At 33.3% G+C, this 24,457-nt stretch overlaps 1 protein-coding gene across 7 annotated transcripts in view; it reads left to right on the top strand.

Moving 5' to 3' along the window:
• QKI (QKI, KH domain containing RNA binding) overlaps nt 1-24,250 on the top strand; it is a 135,954-nt gene extending 111,704 nt beyond the window's left edge. For 2 of the 7 annotated variants that reach the window (XM_058168104.1, XM_058168072.1), the window contains exons 5-8: nt 9,567-9,654; nt 13,329-13,625; nt 16,886-16,960; nt 21,190-24,250. In XM_058168104.1, coding sequence (XP_058024087.1) covers nt 9,567-9,654; nt 13,329-13,625; nt 16,886-16,960; nt 21,190-21,206 — 477 coding nt within the window. In that variant the 3' untranslated portion in view covers nt 21,207-24,250. Of the gene's footprint in view, nt 1-9,566; nt 9,655-13,016; nt 13,041-13,328; nt 13,626-16,130; nt 16,961-21,189 lie in introns of all 7 variants that reach the window. The other 5 variants (XM_058168080.1, XR_009153306.1, XR_009153305.1 and 2 more) reach the window with 5 other exon arrangements.
• The last annotated feature ends 207 nt before the right edge of the window (nt 24,251-24,457 follow it).

Here is a 24,457-nt window from a genome sequence, read left to right as displayed (position 1 = left end):
AAATGCTTCCATGCCATGGAGACCTGAAGGATTGTTTGAGGTAGGCAACACAGTAGGGATTGTTTATTATAGTAATGTAGAATAACAGAATATTGAAAGCTTCTCTATATTTTTCTCTGTCCTATCATATATTAAACAAAATCAAGGCAATATTGTTTTGAGTTTCTTTCTCACACTTTTCTTTTTCATGTTGGTTTAATCTTTTCTGCAAGTTTCCCCTTAACAATTTGTTCCTTCCTTCTGTATTCCTATTACAAGCTCTGTATTCTTTTACATTGTTAAACAGGCATAAATTTCATCATTGCTGTCATTGGGTGAAGTCAGTTAGGAGGACAAGGGGGGATAAGACAGAGTGAGTGAAACACCTGTTCAAGCAATTGCAAAGCATTTTTAATCATGATAAAAAAATGCCTGCCATATAAATATGTAATTGTTTTAATTATAGCTATTTCCCCATCTTTGCTGTGGTGAATCCAAGAGTTATAATATAAACCATCCTTGTGAGTTTCATATGTGTTCAACTTTCTTTTTCACATTAGTTGGCACATGCAAAGAAACACTTTATAGAGTGTTGCTATGCTTCTGAATTTTCAGATTACTGCATCTGAAAACTGTTGTGTTGCTTGGTGAGCATTACAGTGAATGCACTGTGAATTTGATAGAACCTTCAAGCCAACAGCCAGATAGTATTTTTGCTGTTATATTGTGCATGGGTTGTTTTGTTAATCCATTTCTTCCTGTTCAGTTTTGTGGTTGTTTTTCTAAGCAGGCAATCTATCAATCAGTAAAAATAAAGTTTTTTATTATTTGCTATGGTTTGTAAAATGTTCTTTTATAAAAAAACCCTTTGAACACTGTTTTTGTAGGATTAATGCAACATTTGTAAAATGAAAACTAGGTTACAGAATTTATATGATGATTCATAGTATCCTAAAAGTACTCATTAGCAGCTCCTAATTAAACTAGAAAGAATGGTAGGTGTTATGTTGAATAGCTCAACCCAAACCATCAACTTCAAAAAAGTTATTTAGATAAGAAAATATTAGATGCACAAATAACATCATAGGTGTGCATATATGAATGTGAATTAAAAGCTGTTTGAAATATGAATATCTTACCAATTTATTATATGAACTTAAGTTTGTACTTAACATGTATGTACCCCTCTATATTGCTAAATTATAGAACTCCCTCATCAGTTAAGTCTTAGTTATATTGCCCAGCATCCCTCCATCAAGCACACTTGAAGTTTGTTGCTTTCAGGCTTTCCACAAGTACATTTTTATCTTATCTTTCATCATTTTCAGCTGCGCTTTGGGTTTTCTGCATTGAGTTGGCAGGTGGCCCCACTGTCACCTCCTCTTTAGCAGGTTTCTTAGAGTAGGACTGCAAAGGGTTTTTGTAATCTTCTCATTTATCCACAATCTAATTCAGCTTGTGTTTATCAGCCCATATTAGGCTGATATTAAAACCAGTAGCCAGTGGTTTCAATCCATTTCACTCCTTCTCCTTTCTAAGCATCTCTTTTTCAGAGTCCTCTCTGATGCTGTTTAAAATTCTAGCTGGGATGCTAGTGTGACATTTGTTACTAGTCCATATGCACTGCTCTTCTATGAAAGTTTTCTACCAGGTTTTCTATTCTCAATTTTTTATTAATAAAATGAGTGCAAACTGTTTTATTTGGGTACCCTTTGACATGTTGGGTGTAATTCAGAAAAATTAATAAAGAAGAGATTAAATAAATACAGGTAAATTGTTTAATGGCTGCCCCTTTTAGCCACCATTTGAAGTTATGATGGCACAGAAAAAGTAGCAATAACACTTAGATTTATATGCTGCCCCATTGTGCTTTAAACTGCTGAGCAGTTTAAAATGTCAATATATTGCCCCTAACAATCTGGGTCCTCCTTTTATCAACTTGGAAGGGATAGAAGGTTGAGTCAACTTGAGTTAGGATCAAACTTCAAGCTGTGGGCAGAGTTAGCCTGCAAAACTGCGCCACCAGGGCTCTTTAGTAACTTTATTATTGATCTTTGCACTTACAACTGTTGCAGCATCCCTGAGGACATGTGAGGAGATTTTGGCAATTTGGAACCTGTGGGTGTTTACGATTGTTACTGTGTCTACAAAAACATGATCACTATTTGCATGCTTGCATGCTTCAGCTTTCAACATACCTGTCAATGGAGAAAAAAACAGTAAACTCACAAGACACTATCCCACAATGTCTTGCTTAACAACCATGAGGGATTTGTTCAACTGCATCACTTAATGACAGAGTTGCTGGTTCCAATTGTGGTTCTTAAATGAGGACTATCTGATTTTGTTGTCTGTTCCATAAGTCAGTTCCATTGGATAAAACCAATTTCCAATTATAAATTCATGTAATAAAGAACCTTATCTTACCCAACAAACAAAAAAATAATTAACTAAGTGCCTTGCAATGAGATGGACAGCAAACAAATTTAATAAATAAATTGTATCAATAAAGGAGAATGTTTGTAGCTCAAGGTTGAAATGAGAGGTCTTGGAGCTTGGCTGTTTTCTTGCAGATGTTTCATTGCCCAAACTATGTAACACCATCAGTGCAGTAAAGAGTGAGGTTTGCTCTCAGTTTATATTGGTGGCCCTAGAGGTTCTTCGGTTGAGCTGTTTACTGTTGACTTTTTTCCTCTTTGGTAATTTGGCCTTTCTTAGTGAGGTCACTGAAATTTTTTTTGATTCGGTTGTCTAATTTTTATATTCTGTTAGTGTTTACTGGGATGTAAGTTTCTTTATCTTCTAGTATTTCTTTTGCTTTTTAGACATAAATAATATCCATAGATTATGCAAAAGAGACAATCAACAAGCCAAAAAGGGAACAAAAAATCCTAAACATCTCTCCCCCAGCAATCAGCACCCAGATGAGAATAGATTAGCTTCAAGAATAACATCAGACCAACAATCAAGTAAACAATACCCAAATCAAGAAACTGCCAAACAAGCCAACAGTAAACAGCCCAACCAAATAACCTCTAAGACCACCCCCACCAACACTGACAGGCAAGCCACTAGAATAGAAACTGAGAGCAAACCCGACTCCTTACTAGCACTGATGATGTTCTCTAGTTTGGATAATGAAACGTCTGCAACAATCAAGCTCAGAGATCACCAAGGATTCCCCAATTAATTATATGTTAGTTATATATCTGACTTTCAGTGCCAACCAAAAATTTTTGTAAATTATTTTTAAAAAATCACCCACTCTCAGCCCAACTTATTTATTTATTATTTATTTATTATTTAGATTTTTATACCTCCCTTCTCCCGAAGGACTCAGGGCGGTGTACAGCCAGATTATAAAAAACAATACAATATACAGATTAAAACAGAAAGTTAAAATAACATATTCCATAAATGGCCGAAAGTTTCAAACCATCAAATTTAACCCATAAAATTCATAAAAATACCCCAATTAAAATTGTTTAAAATTCAAAAAGTTTAAAAAATTTAGGCCAGTCCCGCTTGGATAAACAAGTGCGTTTTCAATTCACGGATAAACTAGTGCGGATAAACAAGTGCGTTTTCAATTCACTTGCCTCCCAAGATTGTTGTTGTGGGGAAAATAAGAGGAAGGTGGGTTGGATATAACATAACATAACATAACATAACATAACATAACATAACATAACATAACATAACATAACATAACATAACAACAGAGTTGGAAGGGACCTTGGAGGTCTTCTAGCCCAACCCCCTGCCCAGGCAGGAAACCCTACACCATTTCAGACAAATGGCTATCCAACATTTTTGTAAAAAAAATTCCAGTCTTGGAGTATTCACAACTTCTGCAGGCAAGTTGTTCCACTTGTTGATTGTTCTGTCAGGAAATTTCTCCTTAGTTCTAAGTTGCTTCTTTCCTTGATCAGTTTCCACCCATTGTTTCTTGTCTTGCCCTCAGGTGCTTTGGAGAATAGTTTGACTCCGTCTTCTTTGTGGCAACCCCTGAGATATTGGAACACTGCTATCATGTCTCCCCTAGTCCTTCTTTTCATTAAACTAGACATACCGAGTTTCTGCAACCGTTCTTCATATGTTTTAGCCTCCAGTCCCCTAATCATCTTCGTTGCTCTTCTCTGCATTCTTTCTAGAGTCTCAACATCTTTTTTACATTGTGGCGACCAAAACTGAATGCAATATTCCAAGTGTGGCCTTACCAAGGCATTATAAAGTGGTATTAACACTTCACGTGATCTTGATTCCATCCCTCTGTTTATGCAGCCCAGAACTGTGTTGGCTTTTTTGGCAGCTGCTGCACACTGCTGGCTCATATCTAAATGGTTGTCCACTAGGACTCCAAGATCCTCTCACAGTTACTACTATTGAGTAAGGTACCACATATATGGTACCTGTGCATTTTGGGTTTCTTTGCCTAAATGTAGAACCTTACTTACTTTTTCACTGTTGAATTTCATTTTGTTAGATAGGGCCCAATGTTCAAGTCTGTCAAGATCCTTCTGTATCTTGAGCCTATCTTCTGGAGTGTTGGCTATTCCTGCCAGCTCAGTGTCATCTGCAAATTTGATGAGTTCCGCATCTATCCCCTTGTCCAATTCATTGATGAAGAAGTTGAAGAGTACTGGGCCTAAAACAGAGCCTTGGGGTACCCCACTGCATACTTCCCTCCATGTGGATGTAATTCCATTGAGGACTACACGTTGAGTGTGGTTGGTCAGCCAGTTACGAATCCATCTGGTGGTGGTGCTGTCTAACCCACATTTTTCTACTTTATCTAGTAGTAGATTATGGTCTACTTTATCAAATGCTTTACTGCTATGTTCACTGCCCGGAATTAATCATAAAAATAATAGTTGAGATACAAATTAATAAAATGAATACATTCTTGCCTTCTCACTGCATTTTAATATATACTTGGGCCCTGAAATCCAGCCTTCTAAAATTGGTTGTTCAAATAGGGTCAGTCAGAATTTGAGCATTGATGCTATGTGTCTTGCTGATATTCACAGTTTTCATAAACTGCCAGTCTGTGGTAGGTGGGCAAACAGTGTAGAACAGAAGGATTTCTTAAATATGCAGAAATATTGTGTGTTTGATTTGGAAGCTTCTGAAAAGCTTGAGTGTACATCAAGCAAGATTTTCTACTTTTTAAAATAGCAATCTACTTCAATTAGAGAGTTAACTATTTCAGTGTAAAAGGGAAAAGGGTATAATAATACTGCTCCTTTAATCCTTTTATTTGTGATATTACATGTAGTTCTTGACTTCTGGTCATTTGTTTAATGACAGCTTAAAGCTATGAAGGTGCTGAAAACAAAATGACTTGCAGCATCCTGGGGTCATGTGATTGCCATTTGCAACCTTCTCAGGAAGCTTCTGACAAGGTGGGGGGAGGGGAATCCAAATTTGTTTAATGACTGTAGCAAGAAAATTTGGGCGCAACTAACTTAATGACCCCATTACTTAGAAACTGAAGTTGATTCCCAGTTGTGGGAATTAAGTTGTGGATTATTTGTATGCCTCATTAATACCATACCAAATATCTGATTATTGAAAGGAATTCTATATTTTAAATGCTATTTGCTTTCAGATGTATACTATAAGGTGAATTTGGGGGACTCACGGGCAGGAAGAGTCTTATCATATCAAAAATGACTAATGAGGTCTGTGTTTTAATGATCTGTCACTATAGTGAGTAAGAGATCTGTGAGTAAGAGATCTGTGACTTCGTAGAGCAGGGATGTGTAAACTTTTAGCATAATATTCATGTCTAATTGAATCTAAGGAATTGAATTCCCCCCCCCCACACACACACACCATTGTAGCTAGTGCAGTTGGAGTATTGCAAAATGCCATTAATTTGGATAAGCAGCTGTTTTATTTTCTTTAAAAAGCATGGTATAACCCAATTAATGAACTTAGTTTTAATGGTAGCTATCCTTTGGGGTTTTTTATGATAATCATTAACATTTTTAAAAATCTAGAAACTTTACCTCACACATCATGCACAACATATTATAGCAACTCCCCAAATTAAGAATGCCATGGTTTAAGGACAATTCAGATCCAGATGATTACGCAATTACTGGCCATTCAACACTGATAGTAGACAAGGACCAGAAGATAGCATGGGTGATAGATACAGCAGTGCCAAATGAAGCAACATCAGGAAGAAGAGGTATGATATGCTGGTGAAGTACCAGGTCTTGAAGGAGGAACTAGAGAGGATGTGGAAAATACAGTGGTCCCAATGGTAGTAAGAGTCTGTGACTCCTAAAGCGGAAGATTGGCTTCAACAGATCCCAGAGACAACATCGATCCAAGAAGAATGCAGTGCTACGAACGGCTAAGCTCCTGCCCAGAAACTTCAATTTTCCAGGCCTCTGGTAGAGGACCCAAGATTAAGGAAGATACATACCACCCATAGGGATGAGAAGGGATTTATTTATATTTACCTATTACTTGTGTCATGAAACCCTATTCCAAATTTCCTATGCTTGGAATAAATGATCAGATAAAACTTATCTGATCTTATATTTTTTTAATGACACTTCATTAATAGTAGAGTAGAAAACATTTTAGATTTTAAAACCAGGTGTACTCTTCCCACAACAACAGACACTTTGAAAAATGCAGCAAGCTTGCTAAAGCTTGACTGGTTAATCTTAATCATTCTGGATCACCTCTATGTAACTATAATGTTTGAGTAAACATTAACTTTGTATATAGCTTAATAGATTTCGAGTTTAAAATAAGATGTCTAGGAAGATGGAGCATCTTGTGTACATCTACTGTTTTTAGAAGAAATCCTTTAAGAAGCTTATAAATAAAAATTTGTAAAGGTTGTTTTATATTTTGCAATCAAATGTATTTAACTAGTTTTCCTTCTCAAAATCAGGAATGGGGAACCTTTCTGCCAATGACTTTGTTCCTCCAGAATAGTCTCTTGGGGGCTCTGAGATGGGCAACATTAAACAAATGGGGGGAGTCAACTTTAAAAATAAATGGGAACAGGCACTTTCTCTTTGATCTCTTCCTTTTCCGAATACTTTTTCTTCCCAAAGAGTGGGCTGAAGAAAAGGTAGAGCTAACTTTGTCAGAGATGTACACTGAACTTTTGATACTACTCAAGGCATTTTGAAACACAACACTCCTTTCTCTATTTCCCCCCAGCAACAGCCCTGTGAGGTAGGTAGGGATGGTAGTGACTGGCCCTAAATCACCTAGCTGGTTTTCATAGCTAAGGCTGGACTTGAACTCACAGTCTCACGCTGTCTAGCCTGGTGCCTTAACCACTAAACCAAACTGGCTCTATCCATTATCATATGCATTATAGTATCCCTTTCATTATGCAGTATTTTTTAAAAAAGACTAAAAAAAGGAATTGAAGACAGGAGATAAGAGAAAAGGAAAGAAACTCTAACTAAATCCAGTTTGTATTAAACCTATTCGCTACAACTTTCTGTGCTGTTCTGTCCTTGAAAGCCATCCTTGCTTTGATCATGTCCATACACCAATTCATACTTAGTCTTTTGTTCTTTAAACTTCTCAGTTCTCTTTTTGAAGATCACATTAACTCCATTGTGCCACTAGTTTCAATTTCTTCATCTCATTTACTCCTTGCTGCTTAAAGTTTGCCATTAATGAGAGGCCATTTTACGATTTCTCAAACATGAGAAGAATTGGTGGGGGCAGAGGGAAATCAAATATTGATACCAAAAACTACAACAGGAATTAAACGTGCCTAGTAAATATAAGTACCTAAAGCCCCACAAAACACATTTCTAGTAATTACTAAATTTTTAAAAAAACCAAATGATTAATCATTTCAGTAATATATTTTTCTGATCATTGTTTCAGATTATGATATGTCTAAGATTGATTGTGATTTCAAAGATGAAATGCTTGCATAAGTTATTTTATTTTAAGCTAAAAGCATGCATAAACATAGTTGCTGATTTTATTGAAATCAGCTCCCTCTCAGTTCATATATACACACAGTATTGTGTTTGTTTTAGAAGAATACATCTTTAAAACTGCTACAGTCATTGTACCAGTTTTCTGTAATTGTCAATCTAATAATAGCTGATTCACTAAAATGATGTGCTTCCTTTCTGTTGTATTTTTCAAGAATTTGATTTAAGCATTTTCCATCTAGTGTTAAAGGCACCAGGCTAGAGACCCAGGAGATCATGAGTTCTAGTCCTGCCGTAGCAATGAAAGCCAACTAGGTGACCTTGGGCAAGTCAGCCCAAGTCATCTCACAGGGTTGCTGTTGGAAAAATATGAGGAAGGAATATGGGATACATTCACCGACTTGTGTTTTTTTTTCATTAAAAAATGATAGGCAAGATATAAATAAAATAAAATTTAAAATTAGGAACTGGTGAAATGCTGCAATTAAGAGTGTGTAGTTAAATATTCTAAGGATAATGTCTACATTTATTGGTGATTAGAAATCCCTTATGGATTTTTGCATAAAAATGAAAAAGAAATGAACTTGTGATTTATGGCTTTGATGATTAGACTGGCTGGATGATAGAAAGAGGAGGGTCATGATGTAACTTTAGAGTAAAATTAACTGTGCTTATAATTGCAGTGAAGAATATAGAAAGCCACATCTTTATATCTTTTTTTACATCTTTTTCCTTTTTTAATTTTTTTTCTCATTGCACTTTTTTGCTTTTGCTTTTCCTTCTATTTTAGTTTGTATTAGTTTTTATTATTAGTTCTTATTAGTTCTTACTATTGCTTATTATTACTTTTCAATAAAATACTTTTTAAAAGCATATATACTTAAGTTTTTATTTATTACTTATTAGTAACTAATAAATTATATTTTAGAATACATACAAACAATATAATACAAAGAAAAAAATAGTTTACTATTTGTACTTTGGCCTGTTGATACAGGAATGCTTCATACAGTTTAATTTTGTAGAAGTTATATCCATTAAAGTTTTCATAACCAAACTTGGTTATGCAAGTAGCAAAGTAGCAAATATGCATGGATCATAACTTTGAATAGGTGTGCTTGTAGACTTCCCTCATGGAAGCATTAGTACTTGTGTTACAAATTAAGAGTTTTCATTTGTGACTTAAGAATCATTAGTCTTCCATTTCAAATTGCATGGAAGACAGATTCAACCCTTTAAGCTACTTCTGTAGTATATTTTATACAACTCTGATTCAAGAAAAAGTTTCCTATCCTCTTCCAGGTTTGTTTTACCTGAAAGAAAGGATTTCATGCATTGCTTTATACATTGGAATTGCTGTCCAGAAAAGAGCAGCCTCTCTTACTTTTCTTATAGCACTGTCACAGTACAGTACTATTACAGTGGTTTTTACGTATTCTTGAAATCTAATAGGTGCATTGCAAGGTGCAGGATTTCGAATTTACAAAAGCATATAAGAAGTCATTATGTGACTAGAGCAGCATCAGCATCAATTTCCTTTATGTAAATGTGTTTCTATTTCATATATCACTTAGAAGTTGTATCAAGTTCTTTGCAATTGTGCTATGAGATTATAAACTGCTTTGCTAATAATGTACTTCATTTGTGCAGGCAGAGGGAGAAGATAGCCTTAAAAAGATGCAGTTAATGGAACTTGCAATCCTGAATGGTACCTACCGAGACGCCAATATCAAATCACGTAAGTCCTATAGTACTATAGAACTTTTCATATGTGTACAAGAATTTTAGTTCTTTATATGGCGAATAGAAGCTGACAAAATGTGTTCTAGTTCTTTTTGTTATTCACATATTTTATAGCCTTTTCAAATATCTTTGGTGCTCACAAGAGTACATTTTGTGTTTGCCCCATGTGTATTATCCTGCTTTCCAGAGTTTGCATATCTCTGTTCATATTTTTGTACTCCTTAACATAGTATACATTGAGCAAAGCTTGTTGAAAGGTATTGCACATATTTTCTGGCATCTCTTGTTTTTTCTTAATTAAATCTTCACTAAATAGTCTTAATTGTGGTGACTTTTACAAAATAAATTCTCTCCCAAAGGTGCTTTTTTTCAAGAGGCAACTGGACTTTCTGGTTTTTCTTCACCTCATGACAACTGGAGAAGCTTCTTGGGTGAGAAGCAAAATGTCTTCAAATAACAGTCAGAAAGTCTAGTTTCCTCTTGAAAAAAAGTACCTTTGGGACAACCATGACCTGGATGCCTTAGAATCTCCATAGACACAATAAATTCTGTTTAATTCAGCCATGGGGGCAGAGACTTGGCACCTTCAGGAAAATAGTTATCTTATATGTTAGGGTGAGATCAGACCATAGTTCATTCTATGTAGTATTTTCACTTTCTCCCATTTCTTTTGCTGTGAATACTGAGATCAGTCATATGATAGTAATGATGACTGTAAACACTCTTAGTTGATTCAGCATGTTTTCACAAATGCATGTATTCAGGGATATTTGAAAACTAAATGCTTTTCACTTACTGACTGGATTATATTTTAGTCATGTTGAAACATTAACAGGCAAATCATTGCATTTTGAGAATAAGAATGGTTTATCTAACCACTAATAGATAATAGGAAATTATACTTCACATCAGTGCTCTTTTATGTTCAGTGAATCATAAAACTGATAAAAGTTTTCTGGTGTATTAAGGGACCTACCACAACATTTGGTCCAGACTATTCCTATAATAAATTCATTTTCTAATATACACATATAAGGAACTTGTAGTAACAAGATTGCAGATCCCTTGTATGGCAGAATAAGGCTGAATTTGATTCAGAACTCTGGCAGTGCGTTGGGAAGTTATTCTCTATTGGATTTCATTCATCCATCATTTTAGATAAGCCAATATTTTATAAATTTGCAGAAAACCTAACTAAACTTACCTATTACTCATAGCTTCCCATGCAAATGGCAGTGTGGGAAATTCAGCATACATGTTATACTGTTCTCAAATATTAAATAGTCCTTTTAAAAATTCCAGGGATACACGTGTCCAATATCACTGCCAATGAATCTAAACAAAGTCAAAATAAGAATTCTTTTTTATTATGCCTTACCACTCCATTTGAACTCATGGCATTAAAAGAATATATCCAAACATAAATTGAAATAAAAGATAAATACACAAAAGGCAATACTAATTTGAAATGTTCCTTACTTCATTGAGTAAACTTGTATGGACTTTAAGCTGCAGAGCTTTAAAATGAATTTGTACCTGCAGTGTATAAATTGATTTTGCATTAGGTCTTGAGATTATTGAGTTTACAATAGTGTGGGTTTGCTTAAAGTTTAGCCATGTAATCTGATACCTGTTTCAGCATCTAATCCCAGATTCTTTTACTTTTTTGTTAAATAATGTTTTACAGCTTTGAGAGATTATTCTTTCTTATAAAATAAAAAAATTGTAGTATAGTATAAGTTTTCTTTTTTAATATGTTTTAGTATGATTTTAGCAGCTTAGGGGACAGCTGAATCACTGTTAATATTTAGTGTTTATCTGAATTTTATTTTTAGTTATTTTCTCATAGTCTAAGTTGCACTGTAATATTAATGGTCTCCAACTTCAGTAATATAGTACATTCAAAGCACATCCCAGTGCATTCTTCTCACTCCAGATTACCATTAATAAAACATTGTGTTAGTATTTCTAAAACTCTGATGCACAGATTAGTTTGTACTTGGCCTTGACCACTGACAATCACTTGTGTCTCCTGTTGGGCCCCAAAGCTTTCGTTTTAAAAGTAATTTATTGATCCACATATGCTGATTTTGACATGTTTTTAGTGATCACTTTGATAAGTTATGCTGCAGAGCAAGTGTTTGATCTCTCATAGGTTCAAGAAGTAATCTTGTCATGCCTTAAGATAGTTTGCTGTTAGGTATAGAAATATTTCCTAGATGTATCATAAGGCATCACCATTTTCTAGTATAACAGCCCTAGGATTTAATTTCCATCATCATGCTAGGAGATGCCTGAGTATTTTAAAATATCTACAAATTAATGAGCATATGAGTCTTATAAACAGAATACTGGCAACTTAGAAACCTTGTTACCAGGTTATGTTGTCCTGAGAAAGAATGATTCTCTGAAGCCTGCCTTTTTGTGATGAATTGGCTACACTTCAGTGTCTCACAACTTCTATTGTTTACAGTTCTCTTAAATTGTGTCAGAAAAATATAATCAAAGAGCTTTAAGACAGAAATACATCCCTCTCTTCTATGCACCTGCTCCTTGTGAATTACTGGGAATGGTATTTGTAAACAAAAAATTACAAGTGATATTAGTAAAACACACTTGAATAGAAAATAATGGAATCTATCAGAATATTTTATATAAAAAGACAGGAATAAATTACCCATAACATGACCAGCATGCTATTTATTTGCTTTTGTTAAACTGTAGCTCAGAATTTTACCTTTCTTTGCTTTCAGAATTGATTCATTATTTATTGATCAGTCAAGTTTTAGTGGTTCAGCTTCATCTTAAATTTCAAAAATTAAATAGTGCTGCCTGAATATACCCCAATTGCTTTTTAAGTTGGTAATTTAAATATATTGTAAAATATATACTTAGCAGTATTTCACTCTGTTTTGATAAACTATTAAAAGTAGGCTTAAACCTAGGAACTCATGGCAATTTAAATATTTTTCAAATAGTGTTAACATATATGCACATCTTTACTTACAGTTTATTATATTTTAGTTTTTTAAAATATTACCAACCTGTCTCTAAAGAGAAAAAAGTTACAGAATTGTTTTCCAATTACATTAGATGGGAAAAAATGTAGCAAATGTTTTCTGTATCCTTGTCACCACTTGTGCTGTGATAGTTCAGAAAATGGACAGGAGATACAAACAAATGTTGATACTGTACTTGCTCACTCAATAGAATGTTTACTGGTTAAGTTGCAACTGAAATATGTTATATTGTATATTTAAGCTTCACTGAATTTCTGTGGATTCTGAAATCTCACTATTTTTAATGTTCCATATGCAATTACAACAGTATTTTCTTTGTTTCCTGCATGCCTCTCAGTCTCATGCAGTCTTGAAGGCATAGGTAATGAAAAATATGTGATCTACATTGAGCTTTTGTGCCGTGTGTTACCTGTTTTAGAAATATATTCTGCCATTTTAAATTGGCTTTTATTTTGCATGTTCATTTTAATCACACTGGGAAATGGAAAGCTGTTGCTTTTGAATGGTGTGCTTTGGCACTGTGTGATCAATGCATGTACTAATGATTTCCTTTTATTTTTCTTCTTTCCTACTTTTCTACTTTTCCCATCTTTTCATGTTTTGCACTACTGTCTCCATACTTTCTTCTGAATTTCTTTGCTTACTGTAGCAGCCCTTGCCTTTTCTCTTGCAGCAACAGCCCAGGCTCCAAGGATTATCACAGGGCCTGCCCCTGTTCTCCCACCAGCTGCCCTGCGTACCCCTACGCCAGCTGGCCCTACCATAATGCCTTTGATCAGACAAATACAGACCGCTGTCATGCCAAATGGAACTCCTCACCCAACTGCTGCAATAGTTCCCCCAGGACCTGAAGCTGGTTTAATTTACACACCTTATGAATATCCCTACACACTGGCACCTGCTACATCAATTCTTGAGTATCCTATTGAACCCAGTGGGGTATTAGGTAAGTTTATCCAAGATAGTTTAATTGAATATTATAGGTAGCATGGTTTGTGCCCCATTATGTTTGGGGAGATTCTGAAAGCATTTTTGTTTTACTGTCAATGAAATGTGCTTCCCTTTTTAAAACAAGTGTGTCCCCACATAATAAGGATATTCGGTTTGAAAAATTACACTTTTTTTTCTGTAAAGGAGATTAGGAGATTGAAATATCTGATATTCTTAATCCTTTGGTTCTTTGGTTTTCAGCATGAAGACTTTATTTTAGTATCACTTAGAAAAAGTTAGTGTTAATTTGATATTGCTGTTTTTGTTCATATCACCTTTTTTACTTTTTTCTCTGTTCCGATATTAAATGTATATAATGAATTATGTTGTTTTATGTCATTTTTAATGCTTGATTGAAAAGTAGTTACTGCTGGTGATTATATTCAGAAGCAACATATAGTCCTAGTAAAACACACATAAAATCTCATTTATTTCAGTTTGAGAAATTAATTGCAACCTTCTATCTGTTTATGTGAAAGCATGCCTGATTGAATATATTGCTGAATACATAAGCTATCTATTTAGGTTACTCTTCCATTAAAATCCATGGGACAGCTTAACCATTGGTTTTTTGGATCCCCAGGCATTTGAAATAGTGAATCAATTATTTAGTTCCCTATCTTAATTTTTTTAACCTAAAATTCTAAGCTTGCAAAGCAAGCAATACATTTTATGCCTACATCCATACTTCCCATTTTCTCTGGGATTGAGAAAACAGCATAGCTATTTTATATTTCACTGTATTTTTTTTTATTTCTTTTTGTCACAACAGTATACACAAACAATTGTCAGATAAAACAACATATCTTGAAGAAATATATATATATATATATATATGTATGTATGTATGTATGTATGTATGTATGTATATATATGTATATATATATATGTATGTAAAAAAATATGCATCAACTATATTAATTTGAAATAATGAAGGGAACAATAGGACAGGAACGGTAGGCACTTTTGTGCTCTTATGCACGCCCCTTATAGTCCTCTTAGGAATGGGGTGAGGTCAATAGTAGACAGTTTTTGGTTGAAGATTTTGGGATTTTGAGTAGAAACTATGGAGTCAGGTAATGAATTCCAAGCATTATTTAAAAGTGCTTTTGTAATATCAATTCTTCTACTATAATTTATAACATACTTTTTTACATAAAATGGCTGTTACTTTAAATTAATTACAATTAACAATAGTGTTAAGATTGGGAAATTGTATATTATCTGGTAGTTCACATTTTCACTTCCTTTGTGAGTTTTTCCAAGATGATATTTTCAGGAACACTTTAACTTAGATAGATATATTTATTTATAATCACCAATAAATGCTTTTCACATTACTTCATTTGGATCAGCATATAGTGATGAATAACATGAATGTAGCATTTCCATAGATATTTATAATACACCATCATATATAGTTAACTATGCAATTAATTTATGTTAATTCTGTTTTAAGGCTAGGCTGTTGGAATTATGCAAATTAGGGATTTTTAAAAAAAGAATAGAACATGATCCTATAATTTTTAATTTTTTAAATATAAAAAAATATTTTTTTAAAGTTATTGCTTCTGTTTGAAATGTTTGCATGCTGTCATTTTAGATATTGATATTACCTATCAACTTAAATATAATAATATAGTTTTATACGTAGTATTAGTTTATGGCTAATTTTCAGCTAAATTCAACTTTACTAAAGATTTACTAATTTAAGTTAATGTTTACAATTGTGTGTAAATATTCATTTTAATTTTGACTCTATCATGTGATAAAGTTAATAGTAATAAAATCTGAAATAGGTGATATAATACATTTTATAAATATAAAGATTATAATTGTTTCTTACAAGACAATATCAAAGTCAAGACACTGCTTCCAATGTGGAGAACTGATCACTAAAGTAAATGCCATCTATTACTTTCTGCTGTATTGTGAAAATTAAGTATAAGTCTAATAAACTATGTGTTAATAAATGTTGACGCTAAAATGCTACGTGTTAAAACTATTATTATGGAAATATGCATCTTAATTTTTAGTGATGAATGCCAGCAAGGCTGTGCAAATTATATGAAAGATTTTATTTTCATTGTGTAAGAACTTTATTCTAATTGTTAAAGTAGCTGCATCTTTTTTTTAAAGTTCATAAGCTGTTCTCAGCTATTTTTGCATGCATGTGCATGCCCATCCCTTTCATTCCCCTTCCAATGAGTCCACTTTAATTGTTTGAGAACTTGTGCTTGTATGTGCCCTTTCCCCATTGTTAAAAAAGAAAGAAAACTATTTCAAACTATTTGTAAATCCCTAATTTACTAATATTTTGGCAAAATTTAAGGATTTAAAAAGAAAAGCAATTTAGGAAAAATGTGTAAATAATTTAGGGAAGATTAGGAAATAAATTTATGGGAAGGATTGACAGCATCAAATCTTAGTTGACTAATATTTAATTCCCTTTTATCTTTAGGTATGGCTTTCCCAACGAAAGGCTAAGAATTCAAGAATGGTCTTAACTGAACCTCATCAGAGCTGACTTTTAACAAATGTTTAGTTTTCAGCAGCCTTGAAAAAATGTAGCCTAGCAGTCAGTGACTTACTTGCACTTTTTTGCACATAGAAATAAAAATGCTATTAATTTGATGTAGCCTATGCTATGGCAAAGTAGCTGTGATTTATGAGTGTATGGTAGTATACTGACTGCTATGTATTCTGTACTATTTGCTTTACTAATCACTTAATTCATTGCAGTTCACAGTTATTGACTTAGTTTTTAAAACAGTCTGTAGGCTTGAGGAATTGTGTTATATATTTTTTAAAAATGGTAAAAACTGGAAGTTGTTTAAAAATTAGCAAAGAACCTTCAGTATTAAAAATGGCATTATTTAAGATAGTCCTGCTGCAAGGAAGGCACTTCAGTGAATATGTGACTAGTAAAGCTCAGTTGTGTTTGGGTCTAGTAGATTTCATGAAATACTGTAATCAAGTTTGTAAATGAATGGATAATGCAGGTTAAGGCCTGGATGTTTAAAATAAATGCAATATTAATCTGCACAGATATAATTCATATATTAAGGTTAAAATTTGAAACTACTGTGCCTTAACTTGTTGCTTTCTTTAAACAGTATTTTAAGAAAGTGATCATTTAAAATCCATTTTAATAAGCCTGCTGTTAATGTTTTATCAAATGTTTTCTAACTGTCTTGGTAATTGCAATTTAACTAGGTGCGGTGGCTACTAAAGTTCGAAGGCACGATATGCGTGTCCATCCTTACCAAAGGATTGTGACCGCAGACAGAGGTTAGTTTAGTTCTGCAGTTCTTGCTTATAAGAAATGCTTTGAGTGTACATGGAAATTTGCAACACCACAACTGGTTAATCAAATTCTATTTTGACTGTTTTATTGATATTTATATTAAATTGAAGTGAACATAACACTTTTCTGGCAATTTAAAACTACTGTACCCTTTCTATCAAAAATCTATACACACACACACACATACACACACAAACTTCAGTGTATTGAGTATACAAAGTTATAACTTCCTTTGTGAGCACTATGATTTAATTCAAGTAGGCGTCATTTTATTGTTGGGTCGGTATTTGATTTTCCTATGGGACTCTTAAATGATTTGTGATATATCAAATTGGTGTTGCAAAATAAAATGAATGGATGAGTGCTTAATAAGGTAGAAGTAAGTGCTATATGTATTTTTTCAGGAGAAAAACTGAAGATTTATTTCCTCTCTGTTGACAAGTTGTTTGTGCCATTTGCCCTAAAATCTCTACATTTAACAAGGAGATTAAAAGTGATATATCTAAAGTTTGTGTGTTTTTTCCTGGCTTCTAGGATTTAAAAAATGCATTTATAACTAAAATTCATTTTTTGAACTTACTACTTTTGGTATTTTGGTAGGCAAAGCAAAAAACATGCTTGGCTTGGTTATTCAAGGGAAAATAAATCTTCATTTTCTCCTTTATATCACACAATTTACATTCCTTGTAAATTTATAGGCTTTTGAATGATGTCCTTTTCTTGTGAGAAGTGACTTCTCGGTTTATTGACATTGAGTTTACTACTGAAAGCAGTGTGACAATTCAGGAACATTTGTTCCACTGTAGTATTGTTTTGGTTTCTGAATTTGGAAACTCAGATGTGATATCAATATACCTCCCTTAGTTGGCAGAGGTATCGTGAGGATTAAGTTAGGTTCCATTGCCTAAAGTGCAAATCAGATTAGAATGCAAAATTTTAATTCTTGGAATAGATTTGTAATATTGCACTAGAATAAATTCAGGTAAGAATAAATTTATTGCAAAATGATATTTCAAATGCTAAATAAATACCAGTGCCCGTATTTTTAATTTTTAACCAGTTCTTGAGCTCATAGCATAGGAGCTCATTGTTAGAAACATTCCAAACCAGATAGGTACTTTCTACAACATTTCAGAAATGCCACATTGTATTTTCGAAGTATTTCCTTTTCTGAATCCCCCCCCCACTGTTTGTATTGAATCACCATTATGAATGTTCACTTCTGTGAAAAATACTTTTTGTACATATAACGAGGGAGCAATACCATGCATTCCTACTTCCATTCTTCTTGGATGCCACATGTGAGTATTGTTTAATGTGAAAAAAATTGTGCTATAAAACCACTTTACTTGATTCTCCTCTTTTGCAAATTATGGTCGCATGTGGATATCTAAAGATAACGGAATCAGGACAGATATCTCACGTAGAATGGGAAGAAAAATCACATTTCACTACTGATTGAGAGAATTGTACAGGATAGTTACTGGGCCAGAGAATCAACTAGCTTTTAATATTTTGTATCTAGAAGTCTGACGTTTGGGTGGTAGTTCAGTTTGTGACTGAATTTTTAATTGTATCTAGAGTTGGCAGTTGTTAGAAACAATGTTTTGTAGGTTTTGGGAGTTTTGTTAAAACTAATTTGCAGACGTTGTATAAAGATTCATATTTTTATTTTGGTAATATTTGAGAACACGTAGCCTACACTTTAGTAGTAGAATGTTATAGTTATAGTTACCATTGTATAGTCCAAGGTGACCTTTTTCCTCCTAATAATTAGTTTTACTAATGATGGTATATGATTCAGATACACATGACATTAGTGAACATGATGAATAATTCCATCAAACTGAGGTGGCTTTGTTTATTCATTTTGAATTGTGGGCAATGTAAAAGTGTAAAAGAGTAGAATACTATACTGGTTTTTGTCATTAATACATTTTTATTTATATCACTTGGTTCCCCATTCAGGTTTAATTTGTTGTGTGCAACCAAGTTAAAAATTCCATTGTAACTGGACACTGTATAACTTCACATGTTTGAATAATTGTCCAGTTCAATATGCATTAAAATTCAATGTCAGTAAACCGAACCACTTTCTGTTCATAAGAAAAAGTATGAGAAATTAACTGAAGCTAGCATATGCATTAATTTGATCTTTGGTTAACAAAGGTTTTAAAAGAAGTATCCCATTATTGTCTGATGAAAGATTTTATTCTTAATGCTGGCTTATATGTAAGCATTGTGTTTAAAGCAAGAGCTCCCAACTTTTCAGAATTCATTTCTGTGAGCATTAAACATAATTTCTCCTAAAGCCCCGCCATATAAATAATATAAAACTGAATTTATGTAACAGAGAGACTGACTGATTTAATTGTAATAAACTGTAATGGTGTTGCACACTTGACAAACCTGTGTGTACTGTAGATGGTCAGGGACTTGGCAGAGGATGTATCACAGGTGTACTGGTATCTTACGATAGCTTGCATTGATTTAAATACACAAGAAATGGCAGTGCTGAAACTATAATAGTAAAGTGTTTTTCTCAAAGCCAATTTTCACATAATTTATATCTACAAATTGTAATACCATATTAATCAAAATTGTAGTAAGTACCAAGAACGCTTTAAGATTCTGGATATGTAATACACATTTTTATAGTGGCAAAATAATGCCACATTAAATATTTATTAATTTTAAGGTGGTTTTTTTTACAATATTTTTAACTTAAAACCCCTCTTCTCAGCATTTAAAAAAAATCAGGGAAAATAAGGTATCATTTAAGTTACAACAGTAATGGTTTTAGAGTTCATGAACTGTAGCCTAAATGATAGGCCATAGAAATAATATAAAGCCAACCCAAGATGTACGGCCTTTAAACATGTGCTATCTGTGAACATTGCACCTACTGAATTCATTTTTAAAAATGGCACAACTCTGACTTTGCACTGAACACCTTTCTCACTTTCATCTCCTCTGCTTTAGTCAATGGCAACAGTACAAATATTCTTATCAAACCTCAGAATTTATTAGAGATAATAAAGCTGTTGAATGAGTCTTAAAATTTGTACTACTGTAAAGTGGACCAAGTTGTTGAAGGAGAATGAGAAAGAGAGTAATTAAAGAAGAAACAGCTCAAGAAAAATGGGAATGATAACTTTCCACTTGAGAACTTTTTTTTAATGTTTTATTGTAATATTTGTGTGTTTTGGAAAAGAAAATAGTATTTACAGGTGGCTTCTTTTAAAATATAAAAATATAAAGCAGGAATGTATATGAAATGTCAAATTTTATTGTATTTGCAAAGTATTAGCTTTGAAAAAAGAGCTGTTTGTAGTTTTTAAAATGCCTTATTATTATCAATTAGATTTCCTATATTTTTGATGTAACTAGAGCATTTTAAATATAGAATTTTAAATGGCAGGACTTTTACAGTGTTTACATACAAGTGCATTTTCTTAGTGTCCTATATGTGTAAGATAGGGTTTTTTTAAAAAAAAAAAAGGAAAAAGCTCCCTAGAACATTTGGGCTTTTCCTGTTTCCCATGAACGATGCCTACTCTTTTAGACTTCAATTTAGTATTGCTTTGTATCATGAAGCCAAGAAGTTCAGTGTTGATTGTAAATAGAATCATTGAAAAGCAATAAAATCTATTGAACAAAAAACTTGTTTGGCCGGTAGTTTGTGAAATCAAATGTCAAAAAAATCAAATTTCTTAGATTCATTTCTCTTAACAGTCAGTTATTAATAATCACATTCATCATTACTAGTTGCTTTGATTGCTTGCACATGGGAGAATACTAATGCTTAATAGCAGTCAGATACTGATATGGTGCACTGACTGTTCTCAATTCTTTATCAAGTTCCAGAAATCGTTCATCATTTTGTTTTGTTTTGTTTTGTTTTTTCTTTCATCGACTGCTACTAACCATTAGTTATATTTTTATTTCTATTTTTCCTTGTTAACCAGTTTTGTGGGGACTGGGCTTCTCCTTCATATGTTCAAATCATGATACTAGGCGGTCATGATTTTTATTGCATTCTGTAGATGGTGTCAAGCAGTATGTCAGAATTAAACATGCTTGTTTTTATTAGTTGTGATTAGTTTTCATGTTGTCATTAAGCCGTCACTAGCTGAAACTAATCTCTTCTCTATCTTTCTTTCTTTTTTTGTTTTTTTGTTTTTTGTTTTTTGTTTTGTTTCTAACCACCCAGCCGCCACCGGCAACTAACCTATGACCTTCTGACCTCTGAACTCTTCACCCAATGATGACCTGACCATGCCTGCCTGCTGATCAGTTAACTGGTAATCGCCTTTGCTTGTCTGTCTTCAGTGCAGCGAGCTGAGGCATTTGTCCGTTCGTCTTACCATCTAACAAAAAGACAAAGAATTTGTTGTCCTCCAACTCAGCTTTTTTTCCCTGTTTGGGTGAAAGTGGTTCTAGAACCTGCACTGAATAGTAGTAAAGCAATAAGGTCCAATTCATCCTTCCGCACTGATCATCTTTTAGTGTCCCACCCTAAAAATGGTAAGAAGGGCCTCATTTAAGAGATGGAAGCAGATGTCCCTTAACTCCCTGATGTCAGAGGCAGTTACTGTGAGACTTCTAGGAATCTTTCTCTTCTCATAAAGAAGTCAAAGCTCTCTTTGAATGTACTGTGTGATGATGCATCATGCATGAACCTTTGGTCAGGGATATCATTGGTGAAGGGATTCCTAAAAGTATTCAAAATTTGACATGCAGTGTAATCACTACCAATGCCCTCAAAGGGCAGAAGATGCAGCCTTTTTTATATTACCTGCCAAATTGGGTGTTTTTAAGAAAAAAAAAGTGCCATGAAAGATAGGTTACTGAATTTTTGAACCACATCAATGCATTAAAAGACAGCAACCCTATCGAAGCAAATGCTGAGATACAGTTCTTTTACTATCATCAACTTCCTTTTAAAAACTACATGAGTACAAGGTACATGCATTATGTGTCACATTACTGGGCAAACTGTTCAAATATTTTTTTAAGCCTCCCTGTATAGAGTAAATTCATAAGGATATAAAAGCCATGCTTGCCTATTTGCTGTATACATGTAATGAAATTGTAGATAAAGTGTAGTGCATTGAAACAAATTGAAAAAAAAAGTAGATACTTTTACTATACAAGGGTGCTGGTGCAGAAGAAATATATATTTTTGGAAATGTAGCATTTTATACTTTCAAGTGTTATAAAAAAGAAAAAAGAACAAAGAAACCCTTTATTTCATTAAATGATTTTTTCTGGTGGTTGTCGAGAAACAAAAGACCAAAAGAGCCTTTTTGTCTTTCTTTTTTTATTTTTTAAGTATTGGAATAAGTATAAAGAAAAGAAAGTGCCTTATTTTCTTCATGGTCATTTAGTCAGGTGTGTCGTATAATCAGCTCCTCCCTAAGACAGCAAGTTAATGCATGCCACTCAGTCCGCCCAGTATGTGAAAAGAAGCTGTGAGGAAAGACAAATGAGTTGACTATTAAAATTACCTGGTTTTTGCCACAGCATGATGCAACCTTGCCAGATCCCAAACTGTGAAATAGAATTGTTCCACCAACAGCCAACCGCAATATTTTTGTAACACGTTCCCTCTTCAATTGTAGACAATATATTTTTATAATACTTGCTCAGCCTTAAACCAAAGGGTTCTACGATGCAGTTTCATTCTAAATCAAATTATAAGATAACAATAGTTATAGAGTAGCAAGTGTTTGGGTTTTTTATTATTATTTAGAGATCAGTTATCTTTTTTTTTCTGATTGAACTAGATGCAGGAAACTACAAGAGAACTTAAACTTGCTCCCATATAATTTCGTCCATGACTAAACCAAACATTAAGATTGAGCATATTATAAGTTCTGGATGTTTTAGCTACAATGCCAAGTGCGTATGGATTTACATAATTTTCATGAAACTTCTACTTGAGGAATGTTAACTACTGGTTGCGCTTTCCCTTAAAGGAGGAAAATCCAGCTGTGGTTCAGTTTGAATTATTTAAAAGAAGTTTGTGTGGCTGAATTAGTATTAATTAACACTAGTGTTTATAAACACTTTACGCACAAAGTGGAGTGTAAAATTAATGAGCAAGTATCAACATGGTCACGGCTTTGAAGCAAATTGGCAAAGATCAGGTGATACCTTGCCCTTTACATTGTGTCAGCTTATTCTCCTAAAAACCTTCACAGTTTCCAAATCAAAGGTCAATAGTAAGTTAGATAAAGAGGGCTTATTTTTTAAGCATCTGCATGGTGACTTTATCAACATTGTGTCTCACCTGGAAACAAGTATCAGTTTATTTACTATGCAATAAACATTCATCTTTTTGTACGCAGCTAGCTTTCCTTTTATTCTGCCACTGGCTTTGTCTTCCTGTTACATAACATTTTTGTTGTTTTTTTTATTTGGTTTTACTTTTGGTATATGCTGTGCCATTTTGATTTTTGTTTGGTTGAATAAACTTGCGACACTCAAACATTTTGGAGAGAGGATTGCTATAACGTTACCAGTATTTGATCCAGTTTCATCTCAACTGTGATAAACCTGGACATTTTTAGATGCTGATCAGAGGTCTCTTCTTGGGAGAAGTGTGACTTCTAAAAGTAATGTTTGTTCTGAAAAAAAAAGTTTTAAAACTTGGTTGATAACATTTTGGATCAACTTAAAGCATGACTTTTGAATCTCTGAATGCCTTGGTTCTCAGTATTATCATCCTTTATTGAATTTTTCTTTCTTAAAATATGTAGTTTAAGTCTTTTTTCTGACAGTATTATGTAATTTTTAGAGTGGGTATATGGGAGTGTCGCTTGTATGTAACCGTACAGATGACATGTATTTGTCTATTCTTTTATCTTAGTTTGATGCTATGTATGTAACATAACCAACCTATTGCCTATGAGAAACATGTAAGATAATGTATTTACAGCCATTGTTACAAGTTTATAATGTATTTTTCTATCTTGTTTTATATGTATGTTATATAACATTCAGAATAATTTTTCCTGATTGAGAAAAGGATACAAAAATGCAAAACCCACAATTTTGATAACTGAAAATTGCTAATTGTTTTGCAGTACTTTATTATTATATTGGGAGTGTTGTCTTTCTTAGGCTTTTAGTTAGCTACTGGATTGAATACATTAGACATATTTGGGTTTTAGTTGGGTTTTTACATAGCTTGCATTTTAATTCTTTGGTTCTTTGCTGTTTCTATTAACCCATAGCATTATTTTAATAAATGTTATAATACCAACCTACTAACTTTGGACTATGTCAGTTTATTAACCATTACATGTTTAATTGAATAAACAAGAAAGGACAGAAGAATGTAAGTTATGAGTTCTTGGACTAACCCTGAAGAAATGACCACAGATAACACATGATTTGTTTTATGTTGTTTGTTTGGCTGACATTCTGCACACTACCATTGAATTGGCTTTGGTCATATTGGACTTTTACCTTAT

The sequence above is a fragment of the Ahaetulla prasina genome, chromosome 1 (genome assembly GCF_028640845.1).
Source record: "Ahaetulla prasina isolate Xishuangbanna chromosome 1, ASM2864084v1, whole genome shotgun sequence".
Lineage (NCBI taxonomy): Eukaryota > Metazoa > Chordata > Lepidosauria > Squamata > Colubridae > Ahaetulla > Ahaetulla prasina.
The sequence above is the reverse complement of the archived record's forward strand: the minus strand, read 5'-3'. Positions and strand labels throughout refer to the sequence as shown.